Source organism: Macaca thibetana, chromosome 7 (assembly GCF_024542745.1).
Source record: "Macaca thibetana thibetana isolate TM-01 chromosome 7, ASM2454274v1, whole genome shotgun sequence".
Taxonomy (NCBI): Eukaryota; Metazoa; Chordata; class Mammalia; order Primates; family Cercopithecidae; genus Macaca; species Macaca thibetana.
The window spans coordinates 150,390,229-150,408,806 of NC_065584.1; the positions used below are offsets into that span (position 1 = coordinate 150,390,229).

The 18,578-nt window shown below is 43.3% G+C and overlaps 1 protein-coding gene across 8 annotated transcripts in view; it reads right to left on the bottom strand.

Moving 5' to 3' along the window:
• Positions 1-3,176: 3,176 nt before the first annotated feature.
• MEGF11 (multiple EGF like domains 11) overlaps positions 3,177-18,578 on the bottom strand; it is a 379,715-nt gene continuing 364,313 nt past the window's right edge. For 2 of the 8 annotated variants that reach the window (XM_050795920.1, XM_050795926.1), the window contains 3 exons: positions 14,183-14,239; positions 6,693-6,899; positions 3,177-5,980 (listed from right to left, as the gene is read on the bottom strand). In XM_050795920.1, the coding sequence (XP_050651877.1) occupies positions 5,820-5,980; positions 6,693-6,899; positions 14,183-14,239 (425 nt within the window). In that variant the 3' untranslated portion in view covers positions 3,177-5,819. Of the gene's footprint in view, positions 5,981-6,692; positions 6,900-9,636; positions 9,934-13,362; positions 14,240-14,735; positions 14,782-17,141; positions 17,244-17,850; positions 17,918-18,323; positions 18,372-18,578 lie in introns of those variants that run through there. The other 6 variants (XM_050795918.1, XM_050795919.1, XM_050795922.1 and 3 more) reach the window with 6 other exon arrangements.

Sequence of the window (18,578 nt, forward strand, 5' to 3'; positions counted from 1 at the left end):
TAATATGCATCAAAGTACCATATATGCTAAGGGGGAGGAGCACTTGATGGGCTGCTATATTAATTGTAAATTGAGAACTGCTTGTTTTATGGCTTTTGCTGTTAAAAAAAAAAACTGCTGGCTTTTAATATATACTTTAAAATATACTAATGTCTGGGAGAGAACTTTTAAAAACATTTTGTGTTTAATTTTTAAAAAATTATTTCTTTAATGGGAATCTACAAGAAGGTAGATCAATCCACAGGCTAGCTATCCAGTAGAACCAGTGATTAAATCCAGGTGTACAGGTTTATGTGTGCATGTACATGACATACATGGTATTTTGGGGTTGTTGATATGGTGATCTAATAGTCAAAACATTATTTGAATTCAAGTCTTTGACATTTATTAATTATAGGATAGTTTCTGACACAGGTGTGAGCACAAAATGTTATGTATATTGGCTAACTGCTATGTTACCAGTACCAGTGATGGTCGTGAGAATTAGCAGCCAACAGGATTCCTTTACTGTGTTTGAGTCAGTGGAACTTAACCTTGCTCCAAACCACAAAATCTCAGATCTTTTTAACTCTCATCCCAATGAATAATGTACACAATAATAATGTGTTTTTAGCGCCTATCCCCCTGTTGACAACCTCTAATCTCTCAGCATACCGTTTTCTAAGGTATCTCTAGGGAAGAGGGTACCGTTCCTTGTCATATCTTTTAAGAAGTTGCTGACCATTGTACTAGCCTCTGTGCCAAAGTGTTTCATCATATGGGCCGAAGAATACCGTAGAAGATCATGCCTGAGATGGGACAGTCTGGGAAGCCCCAAGAAGCAACACTTTCCATAGGCTGTCTTTGATGTGAAACCAATTCTGGAGGAGGCAGTTGGGGTCCTCATTTACTAGTTTTGATTTACATTAGAGTGGATGCCTAAATAACAGTACCGTACTTTGTACAGTCCCCATGCTTTCAGACCCAAGGATCTGGAAGGCCATCTGCTAGACTGGACAGTGGCTTGGGAAGCAGAAGGTGGAATGAGGAGGGAATCTGACAACTGAAGCTAAAGAGCAGAGCTTCCACTTTCTGTGGGTTTGGATTAGAGCATTGTTTATTCTTTCTAGCTCTGTAAGCCCAGGGAAGAAAATACATAATCAGCACCCCACTGATCACCAGGGCTCTCCATTTATCTCTCTCCTTTGGTAGTCACTACATTGTAAGAGCCACAAGGGCAGGGAACATGCTTTTTTCATACAGGTTGAGCATCCCTAATCCAAAAATTCAAAATGCTTTAAAATTGAAAACGTGAGCACTCACATGATGTCACAGTTGGAAAATTTCACACCTGACCTTGTGACAGGTCACAGTCAAAACGCAGGCACGCCACACACAGTTTATTCAGTGTTCCCGCATAGGTGTACAGTAACCTTTCAATCAAAACAGCATCGTAGGTGGAGACTGAAAGCCAGCTGGTGGTGGTGGTGGTTTAACTGCTGGTACAGATACTCTGGTGATGCTACTGTGCTGCTTAGTTACCCTGAACACATTCTTTTTCCCGGTATTAATGATTGATGATCATATTTTGTAAATACTAGTGTGAATGTGTGAATAAGTGTAAGAAAATGAATTACTTATTGGTAGTATAGAAATTCACAGTCAGGAATGATGGTGTTGCAAACCACCACAGATTGTCCACATGGGTGGCTGAGACAGTGACACCTTTGCTTTCTGATGGTTCAATACACACAAACTTTATTTCATGCACAAAATTATTAAAAATATTGTATAAAATTACCTTTAGGCTATGTGTACAAGGTGAATATGAAGTGTAAAATGAATTGCATGTTTAAACTTGGGTCCCATCCCAAAGATAGCTCATTATGTATATGCAGATATTCCAAAATTTGAAAAAATCCCAAATTTGAAACACTTCTGGTCCCAAGCATTTTGGATAGGGGATACTCAACCTGTATTTACATTCATAGTATCTATCTCCCCCTCCCCTTGACAATTCCATGTCAGGACAATTAGGGAGGGCCATCTAAAAGAGTGAGAGGGCTAATCTTAGGGTTCATTCTGGTGTAGCTTGGGGAGCTGAGAATTATTATTCAAATTTTAAAGTTTTTATTAAAATTATACAGAATTATATATTACAATTATATAAATATATACTTATATATAATTATACGAAAGTATAAAAGTACAATGAACCCCCCATGTATTCATCCCTTCATAGAAAGATTTTCCATTTCCTGTTGCTGCATATTGATTAAATGGGCCTCTTCTTTCTTCCCTCTGGTTAAATGAATGGCTAATGTGTCATTCCTGAGTGCACAACTTGCAGCAATTGGCCATTAGTTATCATTCGTAGTACTGAGTAATATTCTGAGACTTGTGGTGCATAATCTTATACTACTGTCAGTAAATATCTTTTTTAGTCTTAAAACTCTTGATTATATTTTGTCTTTAACTGAGATGTCAACTCATAGCTCTTGAGAATTACCTATTAGTAATCTCTTATGAATGGGTCTTCAGAATATGAGGGTTATATACATATGAGGATTATATACAAACCTTTGGAACTATGAAGGAGGAATTTTAAACTTATTTGAATGAACTCAGTAAGCTATATTTTAGCATCTGTATTTTATTAAAAAGTAACCCTGTTGCTGCTTTACCAGTTTGATCACAAGTTTATGTCTTTAAAGTTTGTAAAACAGATATACCCATAGTAACTCTACTGGATGATAACTTCTACTCGTGGAAAGCTGTTCATTGCATTTATAGAAATTAAGTGGCCCTTACACTGGCCCTTATTCATTCCATATAAGTACCTTTGTGCCTCTGGGGCTGAGCACAAACTGTAATAGTTGTCTTTGAGTCCAAATATTTGTGAAAGCTGAGAAACCCTCTAATTTTAGTATACTGAATGTATATGAGATTTTTAAATAACTTTTGAACATGAATAAAAATATGGTGCTCACATTTATTATTTTAAAGAAAGAGACTTCTCTGTCAAAAATTCCATACAAGTTTTTCACTTATTTTCAAGCATCTACTAGAATAATTTTCGTTCTTCCAGCTGTTTAAAGTGCCCAAGCAGGATGTAGGTTAGTTCTACCCTTAAACTTAAGGTGTAGATTATAAACGTGTTTTCCATTTGCAACACAACAGTATGCATTCTTGTTAAATTAGTTTGAGAAATTTGTTTTATTTTGTACAAGGTACAATCCCTCTGCACAGTGAATATATATATATTACAAATCTGTGATTTAAAAAAGTATTGCCATTTCACAGTCTCATTAATACTACTGTACAATAATGGTTTTTCTTTCATTCATTTTAATTGTACACATATTTGTCTGAAAATTTAGTTTCTGAAAAATAATTGAGATCTTTCAAAGTCGCCCATAAAATGCACAGTGCACATGTTTAGGCTGACCATGAACCTATTTGTGATGGTGTTAGAAGTTTCTAACAGTTGCTTTGTAAGATTGAAATGTCTTTTACTGATAACTCTTCGATAGGTGAAGGCAGCTATTGTCACCATAATCACACCTTCTGCCTTTCCCTTCTCTGTATTGCCTGGTTTGACTTGTATTATATTTCCTTAAAAAGTCATGGAATGCTAGACCTGAAGGGTTATTAGAGCTGTCTTCCCACTCTCTGTTTCTCCCCTTTTTTATGCATAGAAAAAAAAGGAGCCCAGAGAGGGCAACTAACTTGACCAGAGTAACACTGAAGTCTCTTGATTCAGTGCCTAGCCTTTCCACCTGTTGCTGAATACCTTTGCCCAGAGGATAGTTGACAAAAGAGGCGAAACTTGAAACTTGAGTGATGCTGCTTGTTTGTAGTTTGTCAGGCAGCAGTTATTATACATGCAGGATAAGGGAAGAAGAGAAAACCTGGGATTGAGTTGAAGTTTCTCCTTGCTGATCTGACATCTTCATGCTTCTTCATCTTTGCTTCACAAACACTTGCTGCCCTGAAATACTGAGGTAAGCCGCTTACTTATATTTCTTTCTACATATGTATGAGAAGTATTTACTTGGGTCTACAAAGTAATTTTCTAATATTTATATTTTAATAAGGCTTTTTTGGAAAGTAAATTTACTATTGCTAATCAGTTGTTCCCATGCACACATGCAGCATTCATGTAAGTATTATATATTTTCCTCTAACAGTAAAATTTGCTTATGCCTTGAGTGACGTGGGAAGGGGAGATGTACTCATTTATTTATTTTTTTGCTTTTTCTGATTATTGCCCAAAGTATTGTGTTCCATGGCAGGCTTCCAATTTCTATCAAGGGTTTCAGAACTCTCATACTTGCTGTAGCAGTATTCCAGCTTTGTAATCATTTAGTTCCTCTTCTGTATATCTTTTTGGAAGTGTTTTTTACTGGCTGGACTGTACCAGTGAATAGAGTGGTACAGGAGTAGCCATTAGCTTCCTAGGTTTGCCCTTTTTGTTTTTAATTCTTGTGAGAAGGTTCTCTTTAGGGCTTGGGATTTGACTTCATTTGGACTCATCTGAGCCTCAGTTTATCTGTGTTCATAGTGGAAGATACAGACACATCTGAATACTGGGATCTGGAGCATTAGCTCATTGTAATGCATATTGGGCTAGCTCAGTAAGTAGTAGTTTTAAGATAGAAGGTGGAAGGACTTCATATCCCCTGCTGTTTACAGTAACTTTTTACATCACGTTACAGCAACTGGTTACAGTTCATTCTTTTTTTGATCATTTCATTTAGTTCCATCAAAAAGCGTAATGTACTTTAAGCAATGTAAATTTCCTATATCCACATTTGTCCAATTTCCTGTATACTTTTAGGTTTCATACTACATCAATCCCAAGATTTATGAGGAACTACTTGGAAGCAAGTATTCTTTTGAGTCAAGGGATGCTGACCAAATAAAATGAGGAGGCCAACTAGCCGTCTTTAGGGATACTTAATCCCAACCAGTCTGTGACTGCTTACTTAAAGGATCATCTTAGAGCTCTGTTTTACATGGAATGATTCAGGTGTTGAATGGACTAAGTAGGTATGACATAGCCAGCACTGACTTGTAATGTCCTTAAACTTTGAATTGGCAAAATTTGATAAAGCTGCCCTAGGAATCTTGTTGCAGACTTGTTGCTGCACTTTGGATACGTGTGTGTGTGTGTGTATGTGTGTCTGTGTGTCTGTGTGTGTATTTAAACCTATCGGGGCAGAAGAAAGTAAAGTCTTGTTTTTTTAAAATGGAAGTTGTCAGCATAAGACTATATACTAGATTCTGTAATCTTGGCTGTTGTAATTTGATGGACCAGACACATATGTACAGATATTTTAAGACTGTTCTATTTAAGAACAGTTCATGTCTATGTACTAATTGTCTTCAGTAATAAAACAGATGTTGATGATAACAGCAACCAAAAGTACATATACGTTTTAGGTGCTTTAAAGTAATCCTCTTCCTTCCCCAGTCTCCTTTTTGTCCTAGGAAGGTTTGTTAAACCTACATGTTTTTAAAATATCACGTTTCAGATAAATATATATGTATCAGCTGTATTTAGCTGATGTTGATGAGTTGTTATATCTTAAAATGTTTTAAAAATCATATCCAGGGCATTTGGGGCTGAGTGGGTGATAGGATTTGCCTTTGAGAACACAATTCCTTGAACAATTATCCCAGTCCCACCTGGACGCTCTTCTTTAGTTCCAGGTGAACGTAATAACTAACATGCAGCTGGAGCCAGTCTGTACCATTACTTCAAGTCAAGGGATTGTCTTCTTTCAGAGAGTCAGAATATTCAGTAGAGCACACTGCAAGAGAGAAGCTTATCCCTCTTAAGATTGCTTGTCCTGGGACGGCCCATTGGCAGGGCTCTGTCTTACTGGGAGGAGGTCATAATGACCAGGAATATGGCTGTTCCTAGGTAGGTCGTATGGATTCTGGATATAGCTGGAGTTATGACCGCGACCTTCTTGGACCACACTGACTGTGGGCTCTAAGAAATATAGTGAAAAATGAGTTCAGAGAACAGATTAGCTTTGGTTGCCTTGTTGGAGAGGAAGAGAGTTCTGCTTAACTTGGGGAAAGGAGCTAGGGATTTATAAATCTATGACAAATACATGAGGCTTAGGATTCAGGCTTGCTCAGGAGATGGAAAACTAAGTGAATGTGCTGTCAAAATCCAAGCCTCTCGTCAACACAAAAGGATTTAAAATATCCTAGAGGTAGGAGTCTTATCAGTGAGCCCAGGGACATAAACTGGGAGAAGGCAGAAGGTGATTTAGAAACTTGTCAATGTCTCTGATTGCTTTCTTTTTTAAAATGAGATTTGTATCAACAATCAGTTGAAGTGTGTGTGTGTGTGTGTGTGTGTGTGTGTGTGTGTGTGCGCGCGCGCGCGCGCGCACCCACTTTCCACCCCCGGTATTTGTTTCATATTAGTCCTAGTGTTTTTTAAAGCAGAGTTGGTACAATAATTTGTACCAACTAATAATTTTGTTGGTATATAATAATTTGTACCAACTTAATAATTCCTGCATTAGCGAGGGAGGGCAGTCCTAGGAAAGACAGTTCACCTTAGAGATGCCTTAAAAAACAACAAAAGAAGGATGTGTGGTCAAGATGGGGTGAGTGGAGAGGGCTTGCTTTTACTTCAAATGCTGCATTATTGCCCTGACTTCACTAAGTTACTTATTTGAGACACCTACCAACTTCATATATATTTTTATTAGATGTCGACAAGGATGGCACATCTGTGTACGGAGACCCCATGTGCACAGGCGACTTCATTTCTACATAGCTGCTTTCTGGAAGCTTGCAGGTGAGGATGGGTGGGTCCTTAATTGTGGCGTAAGGGTTTTCACTGCTATTCAAGGAACAAGTACTAGAACTGCACACGGATTCTTTCATGTAATCTGCAAGGCAAGAGAGAGTTCTTAGGACAAACAAGAATACAAGTCTTCATGTTAATACCAGAAGCAGACTGTAGTTGAGTTTATGTGCCTTCAGGATCCTAGGGCTGGAAAAGCCAGGATAATCCAAGATTGATTTACTTATTAAATGTGTTGAGAAGTGCTCTCCCAGGTAGGCAGAGTTCTTTTTCCAAAGAAACTTATGTTTTTGGAGGACAGGAACATTTTTGTTTTTAGTAGTCAGGTATTAATTCAAGATATGCATAATATGCTTTGACATGTATTATTTAATTTTTGTAAATTCTTGCAAGGATTGCTGATAGTTGCATTTTATGAGATGAAGGCTCAGAGATATGAAGTGACTTAGCTAAAGTCACACAGCTAGTAAATGTCAGTGCCAAGACTTGAATCCATGCCTTTGGACTCCTTGGCCTGTGCATTCTGTGATGATATTCTTGTGAATTCTTCTTTTTTGAGATGTTGCCTAGGCTGGTCTCAAACTCCTGCACTTAAGTGATTCTTCCGCCTCAGCCTCCTGAGTAGCTGGTATTATCAGTACGTGCCACCACACCTGGCTTGAATTGTTTTCGATGACTGAGAAGCTTAGGTTCAGAAGAAGTAGGCGTGCATGTTTTAGCACAGATGTCAGCAATTTGACAGCCTATAAGTGGCAGACTCTTAGCAGTATCCCTGCCCTCCAGGAGCTCATGATCAGAATAGGGTAGACTGAAGTGTAATTGAGGTGTAAAAAGCACGTCAGTCTTAAGCTAGCCTTTGGAAAGTTCCTGTTTTCTAGCAAGCCTATAACGTGTTCTTGGGTTGTTTATCCTGTTCTTGTCAATGCTAACTGAAACCCATTTCAGCAGCATCTTTCTGATACTAGAGCTCATGCTTCCTCTCCTGCCACCTCTCAGTTGTATAGTTGTACCATCCCCAAGACTTCAGAGTACAAAAGGATGCAGGCTGGTTTCCAAATATGAAATGTAGCTTCACTGGAGGAAGAAAGGTTCTTTAGTGACTAGGAGCCACGGAAGGAAAGGGGATTCCCTCTTTCAGCCTCTATACCATTCTCCTGCACATAGTCCCAAGCAAGGCAGGATTTGCCTGGAAAGAGCAGTAAACTCTAATGTAGCAGCTCTGACCTTCATCTGTGAGGCTGTGCTAGACAAGGGAACTAGACACAAGCACTGGGTTGCTTGAGTTGATAGAAGTGATCTAAAAGGCATCTCAGCACTAAATTTCTGTGAAAGGTAGCAGATGGTGAAATTCTTGGATGATCTGTCACTAGAACTACCACAGTTTACATTTTGGGTTGCTATTTATTTATGCTGTCTGTCTCCAACTTGTGAGAGTAATGAAAATGGTAAAAAGTGAAAGTGATAATGCAACTCAGTGGATGACTTAGATGTACCTTGGGACCCTGAAAGCCAGAACACTCCATATGTACAAAGTAGCTAGATGTATGCCACCACAAGTAGTCTTATTTCCCATAAAAGGCAACTGGTTGGAAGAGGATTTACTTTTCTGTTAAAGTAGATGTCCATTCTGTTGATGTTTGTTTCAGCAGGTAGTGTTTCCTCAATCTTGTACAAAAATATGTTCACCCATTAGTTCCTTTAAGTGTTTACAACACTCTGTGGTATAGGTAGAGCAATAATTATCTCTCTCCTCCTCCTCTTATTGCTTATGAGGAAGTCATTGCTTATGAGATTTAGAGTGGGAATTGACTTCCTCAGGATCACACTACTTATCAGTAGCAGAGCAAACTCTGTAGAACTAGGCATAGAGCACTTTCCATCACAATTTAGCCCAGAAGTTGAGAGGGATGTTGGCTTTAGTCATGTCTTAAGATTGTGGCCTCTTTAGCATATGACTCTAGAGAGAAGGAGAAAATATCCTTGCAAGACACTGAACGATCTCAGCCAGCACCAGCATGGCCTAAAGGGAGGCTAGATAGGCCTAGATGCTGGTTGAGGCTCACATGGGGAAAAGGGGCTGTGGGCCCTTGACTGTGACCTGCCCAAGCCAGATAAATTTGCCTCTTAGTGGGTGTTTAGTTTTTTAGTACAAGGAAGTGGTGGTAAGTCCAAGAACCCCAGCGTGGCCCATCTGTCCCACTTTGGGTTCTCTGAACTCACCAGCTAAGGAGTAAGGCAATAGGGCACAGAGCTTCTGGTTTGGAAGCTGATGACTAGTAGTATTTAAAGAAGGGCTATTGCAGCTGCCTCAACGGCATATTTTTTAACACACAAGGAATAACCACTTTACGTAGCACTTATAGTCTTCATTCCAGTTAAGTCATTTGAAACTTGTTACATCGTGAATAGGGCTGGGCAGAAAGGACTATTACTAATTTAGAATGAGGAACGTGAAGCTCAGAAAATTTGCTAAGTAATTCCTAATGTTAGTAAGTAGTTTAGTCAGGACTCAACACCATCTTCTCTTGATACCAATCAAGATGTTTTCCTTCACTACATGTCTTGTTATCCAGTGCTCCTGTCCATATCTCTAAAGGCAAACTGTATCTGCAGTAGCTCCACCTTACCCTTAACAAGGAATGTCTTTGATCTATGGGGCCAAGCCCAGCTGAGAGAAAAAGGCTAAGCTCTTAAGCTTTTTGGGGATATCCCATGACTGACTGAGTTAGGGCAGTAGGAGAGCCTTTGAAGCTCAATGCCTAAAAGAACCTCAGCCAGTTGATAGTGCCTCTTCTCATTTTCACCAGAAAAGTGAGGGCTACTTTAAAGTTTTGGGGAATAAATTGTTGGCTTTGGAGCAGGGGATGAGCCTATATGGATAAAAGAGAAGTTGATGTTTGCGTGGGGGAGGGGCTAAGCTCAGGGAGAAGTATCTTCCATATGGGGCAGAGGATGGAGCAATGCAAGTGTGTGTTGGCTGGGTGGTGAGAAAAGGGTGTTGAATTATGGACTCATCCGTACCCCATCTCTACTGGGACTGGAGAATGGGGAAGGGCTGGGCAAGCTGGAAACTCCACCTCAGGAAGCCAGTTTGTTCTCCAGCTGAGTCATCCACCTGCCTGTGAGAGGGGAGGGCAGGGTGAGTGGAAGAATAACCAGCTGCTCTTAGATACTTCCTCATCCTTTTATAGCCCCACCCCTGTCCCCAGTCCCAACCCTTCAGAGCATTTTGCAAAGAAAGAGGAAGCATCAACCCAGGCTACCCAAGCTCTGGGAGTCACTCCTCCAAGGCTTGTCGTTCGCATCAGGATTGGTGGCTTGGTCCTGTAATGCCCTGGCATTTGCTCTCATCTGGTTCCTACCTCCCCACATAGTCATACACTATCAGAGACAGAGGGGGCTTATGAGATGAACTATATGTTTTCATTTTATAAAGGGAGCATCAAATCCAGAGAGAGGCAGTAACTTTCCAGGGCCACCTTGTGTGTGGGATCTGAGCCCACCTTGGCTTAAGGGGCATGCTAACCTCCACCAAGGCTCAACTTAACTGTTAGGGAAAAACCCAGGCATTGAATATCCATCTCTTGCTTCTTGGCTTGCTACTATTAATAGAAGGCCACACTGCTTCTTCTCTTCCTGGGCCATAAATTAGCATCTTTCTCTTGATGGAGAGAGAGGAGGGAGGAGGTCTTGGGGTCAGAACACTGGCTTTAAAAATAATCTTCTGGATGTCATTGGGCTCCTAATTACCTAAGCCCCAAGTTTATGCAAAGAGAAACTTGGAAGTTAGATGGCAAGGAGCACAACGGGCGGGGGTGGGGGGAAGTGGCAGCAACAGTGGGCTCAAGGATTGCAGCATCATAAAGGCGATGGAGAATAGCTGGGAGGATTTCTTCTTTAGCAGTTTGAAATGGCTGACAATTGAACACCAGGCAGTTTGTTGCAGAATCATTGTGCTGGGGGGAGAAGGGGAAATAGAAGGGTGTTGAGCAGTGTAAGTGGTCTCACTGAACCTCCAGGATGACAGTGAGTGGAGTTCTTCAGTAAGTAACAAGGGAAAGGGCAGGCATTGACTAAGGCTTTTATTTTATTTTATTTATTTTATTTATTTATTTTTTGAGACGGAGTCTCAGTCTCGCTCTGTTGCCCAGGCTGGAGTGCAGTGGCTCAATCTGCTCACTGCAAGCTCTGCCTCCTGGGTTCACGCCACTCTCCTGCCTCAGCCTCCTGAGTAGCTGAGACTACAGGCGCCCGCCACCACGCCCAGCTAATTTTTTGTATTTTTAGTAGAGACGGGGTTTCACTATGTTAACCAGGATGGTCTCGATCTCCTGACCTCGTGATCCTTCCACCTCGGCCTCCCAAAGTGCTGGGATTACAGGCGTGAGCCACTGTGTCCAGCTACCTAAGACTTCTAGAATGTCAGAGATTGAAAGGGCCTTAGAGATGCTGCTAGTACAACCCCATTGTTTTTTTTTTTTTTTTTTTTTTTTTTTGAGACGGAGTCTTGCTCTGTTGCCCAGGCTGGACTGCAGTGGCCGGATCTCAGCTCACTGCAAGCTCCGCCTCCCGGGTTTATGCCATTCTCCTGCCTCAGCCTCCCGAGCAGCTGGGACTACAGGCGCCCGCCACCTCGCCCGGCTAGATTTTTGTATTTTTTAGTAGAGACGGGGTTTCACCGTGTTAGCCAGGATGGTCTCGATCTCCTGACCTCGTGATCCGCCCGTCTCGGCCTCCCAAAGTGCTGGGATTACAGGCTTGAGCCACCGCGCCCGGCCACAACCCCATTGTTTTATAGTGGAAGAAACCAAGACCCAGAAAACAGTGCTGTGACCTAGTCAGCACCACACAGCAAGAACTAGGACTACAACCCACATTCCTTAACTCCTAGGCTAGGGCTTTTTCCCCCACTGAGTTCAGAGAACACTGAGACTCTTAATTCTTAGTAGTTCTGATTTGGTTTGCCCCAGTAGTTTCAGGAACTAGTTTCATTTGTGCTACAGACTAGCTTATTAAATGTTTATTTGGGGGGCGTTAGCCAATTAGTGGGATTTATTCCATGTTTTGGTAAGTATTGCTGTAAAGTTCTGAACTGTGACATTGTATTTTCCTTTTTTTCAGTTCTTATTCTGATGTGTTGGTCCCCAACACCTGCTGGTACATTTGCTTACATAGCTCTCTTTTCTCTTTAAAGGATGATTGTAGCCAGAGTGGTAAAATAAAATCTGGCTGCCTGCTGAGCCCTCCCCTGCACTCAGAGGTCAGATATGTGATTCTACGAAATAGGAATGAAATGTATGCTGAGGCAGAGACACTGCTTTCCTGAGCTTTGTTTTACATGTGTCTTTTTTTACATGTTAAGCTTTGAGCTTTGTTGTATATGCGAATTTGAAAGTAACCACCCTAATCACAATGTACAGGACAACACAGTGCATAGGAAAGTTGTGTGTTCAGTTATTGGAGTTTCTGGGCCTGAGTTTATTCACGCTTGATTCATGCGTGGTCTTGAGCTAGAAAGGCCCTTAGAGATCTTTCTGCCCAATCCCCATACCTTTTAGAGAAAGAAACTGAGGTGCCAGGTCATAGCATGAAATAGAACTGTTCTTTGTTTTCGGCCTTACCTACTGTTCTTCATTTGGATGGTTTAAGTCAAAACACACAGAAAATTGCCAAAATAATGCTTCCAAGGGAATGTCTGTTGGCTGGCTGGGAGACTGGGGATGACCTTTTGTCCTCAGACAGTTCTCTTGGGCTGTGCATATCCTAACAAAGGCTGATAGTGACTCAGCCTCTTGTTCAGAACGCAGTACTCACCACCACCCCCTACCCTGAGCTCACCCCACATCTAATAACCATTTCCCCAAAAGGACTGTAGACGACTAGCTGTTCTTGGTTAGGGAATGGTTGTGTCTTGGTGTATGTAAAGCTAGGTCCGAAAGACTAGAACAATAATCAGGGACATCTGGGTCAGTCTAGACCAGTGTTTGGGGAATAAGCTGCATAAGGATACCCTGAGGGTGCTCTTCATACATGCAGATTCCAGGGCCCCACTCTAGATCTGCATCAGAGTTTTGAGGAGATGGGGCGTGAACATCTGTATTTTTAACAAGCTTTCCAGGTGATTCTGGTACACTGTTAGATTTAGGATATGCATTGGGACCTTTGCTGTCGTATCTCAGTTTGGCTTAAGCTCTTTTTTTTTTTTTGAGACAGAGTCTTGCTCTGTCGCCTAGGCTGGAGTGCACTGGCGTGATCTTGGTTCACTGCAACCTTTGCCTCCCGGGTTCAAGCAATTCTTGTGCCTCAGCCTCCCAAGTAGCTGGGATTACAGGTGTATGCTACCATGCCCAACTAATTTTTGTATGTTTAGTAGAGACAGGGTTTTGCCATGTTAGCCAGGCTGGTCTTGAACTTCTGACCTCAAGTGATCTGCCCACCTCAACCTCTCAAAGTGCTGAGATCACAGGTGTGAGCCACTGTGCCTGGCCTTAAGCTGTTTTAAATAGACCTCCGAGACAAAAGAATAGCCCCATTACATTAGTACCACCTTTACAGTATGCAAAAACACTTCCCATCTGTGATTTTATTGGTTACTCATGATAACCTTGTTAGACAATGGGACAGGCATTAGACAATAGGACAGGCAAAATTATCCCAACTTTGCAGATGAGGAAACAGCCTTGGAGAGCTCACAGTCTAAGGTCACAGTTAATAAGCAACAGAGTGGCAAGTAACAGAGTTCCAAAGCCCCCTATTTCACACATTCTGGCATTTAAACCTAGGGCAGGACCTGACCTTTCATCTTTGGCTTCACCTGTAGACTTCCTAGAGGGATGATCCAACTTGCAGTTCCCACGTGTTAGGGATTTGTCTTGACTTCTCTGCTCTTGGAGGCAGAGATCTCTTGAGGTTGGAGTGCCATACAATATTAACACTGCATATCATTTTCATTCCTTGTGCCCCCAGAAAGCCAGCAGGTGCAGGGTGGCATTCCTTGCTAGTGCAACGACAGGAGGCCTCTGGGGCAGGTAGATCAACTTTATTTCAGATTTTATAATCAATTTAACTCGTACTAATTGGTTGGATAATGATGGTTTACATTTCCGAAGACATTTAGTTGGCATCTATAAAAAACCCACAAGCATTTGCTAAGCAGGTGCAACTGAAATCGAAAGATGAATTCCATTATTATTATGATTGCTCCTCCTGGGCACAGCTACCCAGCAGCCCCAGGCCCTGTGGTCTTTTGACCTTTTGTGGGGGCACACACACGCAGTTTCTCTCAATTGGAATTCCTGGCCATTTCAGATCTGCACTCTTTATCTTGCTAAGCCCTCTGTAATAAGACATCGGGATTGGATACTCTACCTTTGAAGCCTTTGTCCATAATGTATGTGTTCTGACGTCTATCCATTCCACAAGCACCTGTGAAAAAAATAACGTAAGGCAAGAAAATATGGGGGTGAGGTTTACTTAGACTGCTTGTGTTTGTTCTTTTTTCTTGCTTTTCCCCACTTTCTCCCCTACCCAGAAAATAAATAGTTGTTTATTGCTAGAAAATGATTCTGGGTTTAATCTACCTGAAATTATTTTGATAAATGATTCTGGGTTTAATCCACCTGAAATTGTTTTGATTATAGGAATTCTTAAAAGGCTCATAAGCATTAAGGTGAACTACAGCGACCCCTGGCATATTCAGCACTCCTTCCCTTTAACCTTCACCCTAGGGGAATGTCTTTCAGAAAGTAATAAAAGGCCGTTCTGATGCCACCTGCATTCCCTGCAGGTGAAACTCCAGGCTCCAAGGGTATAGGATAAGGAATGAAGCAGAACCAGTTCTTAGCTTGAGGGAAAGTTGTAAGACATTACAAATCACAGTTCTGTTGGAATTTGGCATGGGTTTGAAGATAATATTTATCACCTCTCAGCTCTGGTCCTGTCTGTCCTCTCCTGGATCCAAGGCTTATCTGAGGGGAGCCAGAGAGAAAGAGGGAGACAGGTGGCTGAGGTTCTTGATTAGTCGTCTTTGTAGGATGTGCAGACATTCCCTGCCATAGCCAGTTCTCTTAGTTACTCATTTTTTGGGGTGGACCATTTGCACATAATGTAGAGTTGTTTTTGGAAAGTATTACCAGTGTTTTCAGCCCCAAGGATTCCTTTCTACCTTTTGGCTGTCAGTTTTTTCCTAAGCTCCAACAACGCATGATGGCCCTGAGCCTCAGCCAGAGGCTTCAGGGACTAAGCTTGGGTTCTTTGCTACTGGTGATCCCAGAAAAGAAATTGTTTGGCATTTCTAGGTTAGGATAGTAATGACTGGCTCAAAGAGCAATTTTTTCTTCCAGCTTTGAACCGAGGACACAGTACCAAGCGAGGCCTGCAGCAAGTACTTACTAAAACACAGTTTGACATTCCATGACTCTTCCCAGTTTCTCACACTGAAGACCATCCTGTTGCTATTTAGATGCCTCCCTATAGCTCCTCTACATAGAGTTCCCATGTTGAATTTGAAAGAGTCTACTCCCATCTGCCTACCTTCCACACATTACTGAGGGATACAGCAGAACCAGGCCTAAGTTTTTCTTTCAAGTTTGCTATTTTTCTTTTCTTTTTTTTTTTTTTTTGAGACGGGGTCTTGCTGTGTCACCCAGGCTGGAGTACAGTGGCGCAATCTCCGCTCACTGCAACCTCCACCTTCCAGGTTCAGTCGATTCTCCTGTCTCAGCCTCCCGAGTAGCTGGGACTACAGGCATGTGCCACCACTCCCAGCTAATTTTTTTGTATTTTTAACAGATGGGGTTTCACCATGTTGGCCAGGCTGGTCTTGAACTTCTGACCTCACGTGATCTGCCTACCTCAGCCTCCCAAAGTGCTGGGATTACAGGTGTGAGCCACCTCACCCGGCCTCAAATTTTTTCTGAAAGGTGTATAGGTACCTGTGTCCTTCAGAATCATGACTGCAACTGCCTATATGCTGGCATTAGTTCAGCACTTTATACTTTATACAAAGGACTTCCTTTGCCCTCCCTGAGGGAAGGTGGCTAGGGCATTAACTTTTCCTTTTCACAGAACAGGGAACAGGCCCAAAGAGCAGCAGTGACTTGTCCAAAACCACACCGGCAAGTGAGAAACTGAGTTACAGTTACAGCCCACATCTCTCCAAGTATTCTCTCGCATTGGACACCAGCCTGCCTGGGTGTAAGACAAATGCCAGCGCATGGTGCTCTGGTTACACTAGTTGAAGAGAGAGATCTGTAAAGCAGGAGAAATCTGGCCTGGCTCAGAGGATGCTTCCTTGTGGAAAGAGATACAGGGTGGTGGTGGTGGGACTGTGTGTGTGTATATGTTGGGGGAGTGGGAGAGATTATAGTTAGTGGGGTTATTAAATGCCCTGGATACTATCCAGGGGACCCACAGCTAAGAATACAGCCTCCTGAGTATAGGCCCAGGGTCCATGCAGCCCATGCCTGCTCAGTGGGCAGATGAATTCAGAACTTTCACCCTTCCTCGTGTTACTGGACCCAGGGACCTGCAGGGGTTGGTAGAGCAGCTCAGTTTCCTTAGAGTTCTAGGAGCCTGAGGTCAGGCCTAGAGTTGTCCAGTGTGCCAAGGCCCTGCCCCAGTGTGCCCCAGAGGAGCCACTTTGTAGGGAGGCCACATTCTCTGTTCATTCATTATGCTTATTCCTATGATACCTTATGTAACTCCTACCCACATGTTCCCATCTCAGAGCTAACTTTCCAAGTCTCTTGTGTGTGTCTCTCCCAAGCCACCAGGTTTCAGCCCAGGCTGTACTCAGTACATGAGTACAGATGATGTTGGTTGATACATCCTACCCCAGCCTCTGCAGATCCCTGTTTGACAACCCTGCCCTGTGATCTGAGAAAGCTTGGCTTGGGCCACTGGGGTTTCTGGAGTCTCTGGGAAACATTGGACTTTATTAGCCAGAGAGCTAACTCCCTGTTATCCACTCCAGCAGGGCCCAAAGAACCCCAAAGATGTCACCATCCCCAAGTCATTTTTGAATGATGTTGGGTTGTATTTTGTGGCCTGTAGGGAGGGCAGTTTTGTTGTATCTTCTCCACCCTAAGTAGCCCGTTTGTCCACATCCACCATTCACTGTGGGAACAGAATGGGTGATGGGGAAGATCCAGACAGGTTTCCATCTTTAGATAGGGGATTGAGCTGGTAGACATGTTAGGAGGGAAGAGGGCTTAAAAGGGAGAGTTCTGGGACCATGGGGTGGAGGTCAAGGTGCAGGGATGGGGATTAGGGCAGGTGCTGGGTCTGGTCTGGCATGAGGGGGTGGAGGGTAGGGCTGGGGTCTGACCTGGTGAGTGTGGCTCAGCGGGGTGGCTGAGGTGTCTAAGTTCAATGTAGAAGTCCTCGGGCGGGTACCTGGCCTCCAGGGCACTGATCTGGAAATGGGAGTCTAGTGAGAGGAATGACAGGGAGGAGCCATTATTCCCAGGGCCCTGGTATGGCAGGGAAGAGGGTAGGAAGTACACAAGTGGGCCAGGGTCAGGGTGAGGCAGGCTGGGAGGACTTGGGGGCCTCTGTGTATAGCATCCAGAGGGGCTGGGGCCAGGGGCTCTGTTAGAGCCAAGGTCATCTGCCTTGTTTCCCCTCTCCCTCCCTCCCTCCGTTCCTTCCTCCCTCCCTCTGCAGGAATTAGTGCTCCTCCACCAGGGAGGAGGCAGGGGAAAGAAGCCCTTGAAAGGAGTGCCTTGGTAGGGCCTGGGTCGTCAGGCAGAGGTTCCTATCCAGATGGTGAGTGTCTTTTGCTTCCATCTAGATTCCCTACATCCTGGCCCTGGTTTTCTCCCTTGTGGTCCCTGGGTCATAGCAGGGACTTAGCCCTAATATAGTAATGGAAAGGGATTCTAGGGCTTCATCTGCTTGTGAGAGCCGAAATTTCTCCCTGGGGGAAACCATGTTCAGGACTCATAACCCTTTCCCTTCAAGCTGGGTCCCTCTCAATATGGAAGAAGAATAGGGTGGGACATGATGGTGGGGACCAGACTCAAACCACTACTGACCTAACACGTTCACATAGCTGTAGGGGGTCCAGCCTGCTGTGTCTCTGTCAAGGGACTTGTTACTGAGCTGTTTGGAGAGTAGGAGAGCCAGTTAATATATAGTGCCCCAGGTGCCCTTCCCCAATCTTCACTTTGCGTAGCTTCAGTGCACGCACCCTGTGATAATCCTGACCCACCTGGGTCCTAGGCCATTGAAAGAAAGGGCGAGCTAGGTGTTCCATGACAGGCCACCATGGTGTGGTTGATGCCAGTGGGAACAGAACATACCCCACCCCAGGTGTTGGGCTGAAGTTGTAGGGTTCCCAGGCCTCCTGGGGTAGCTTGAGCCAAGCTGGCCCTGATAGAGGAAGCAGATTAGCTGGGGGGTGGGGCTTAGCTTTAGGAGAGGGGCCTCTGGTGACGTCCCAGCTGCAACATGAGGCCATCTCCAGCACAGAGGGAAGTCTTGAGGCTGCCTGCAATGTCACTGTTACCTCTGCCACCCGATCTTGATTAGGGCTGAATGTGAGATTTTCCTTTTCCTGTGACCAAAGGAAAGCTTCAGAATAGAGTATCTTGAGGTTTATGTTGTCATCTTTCCTTTCTCTACATTTTCACAGCTGCCCTTCATATGAGGCAAGGATGGTTATCCTCATTTTACAGATGGCGACCTGAGTCCTGACTTGTGTGCTTTGCTTGTGAACACACAAGGAGTCAGTGACAAAGCTGTGTCTGGAACTCAGGTCTCA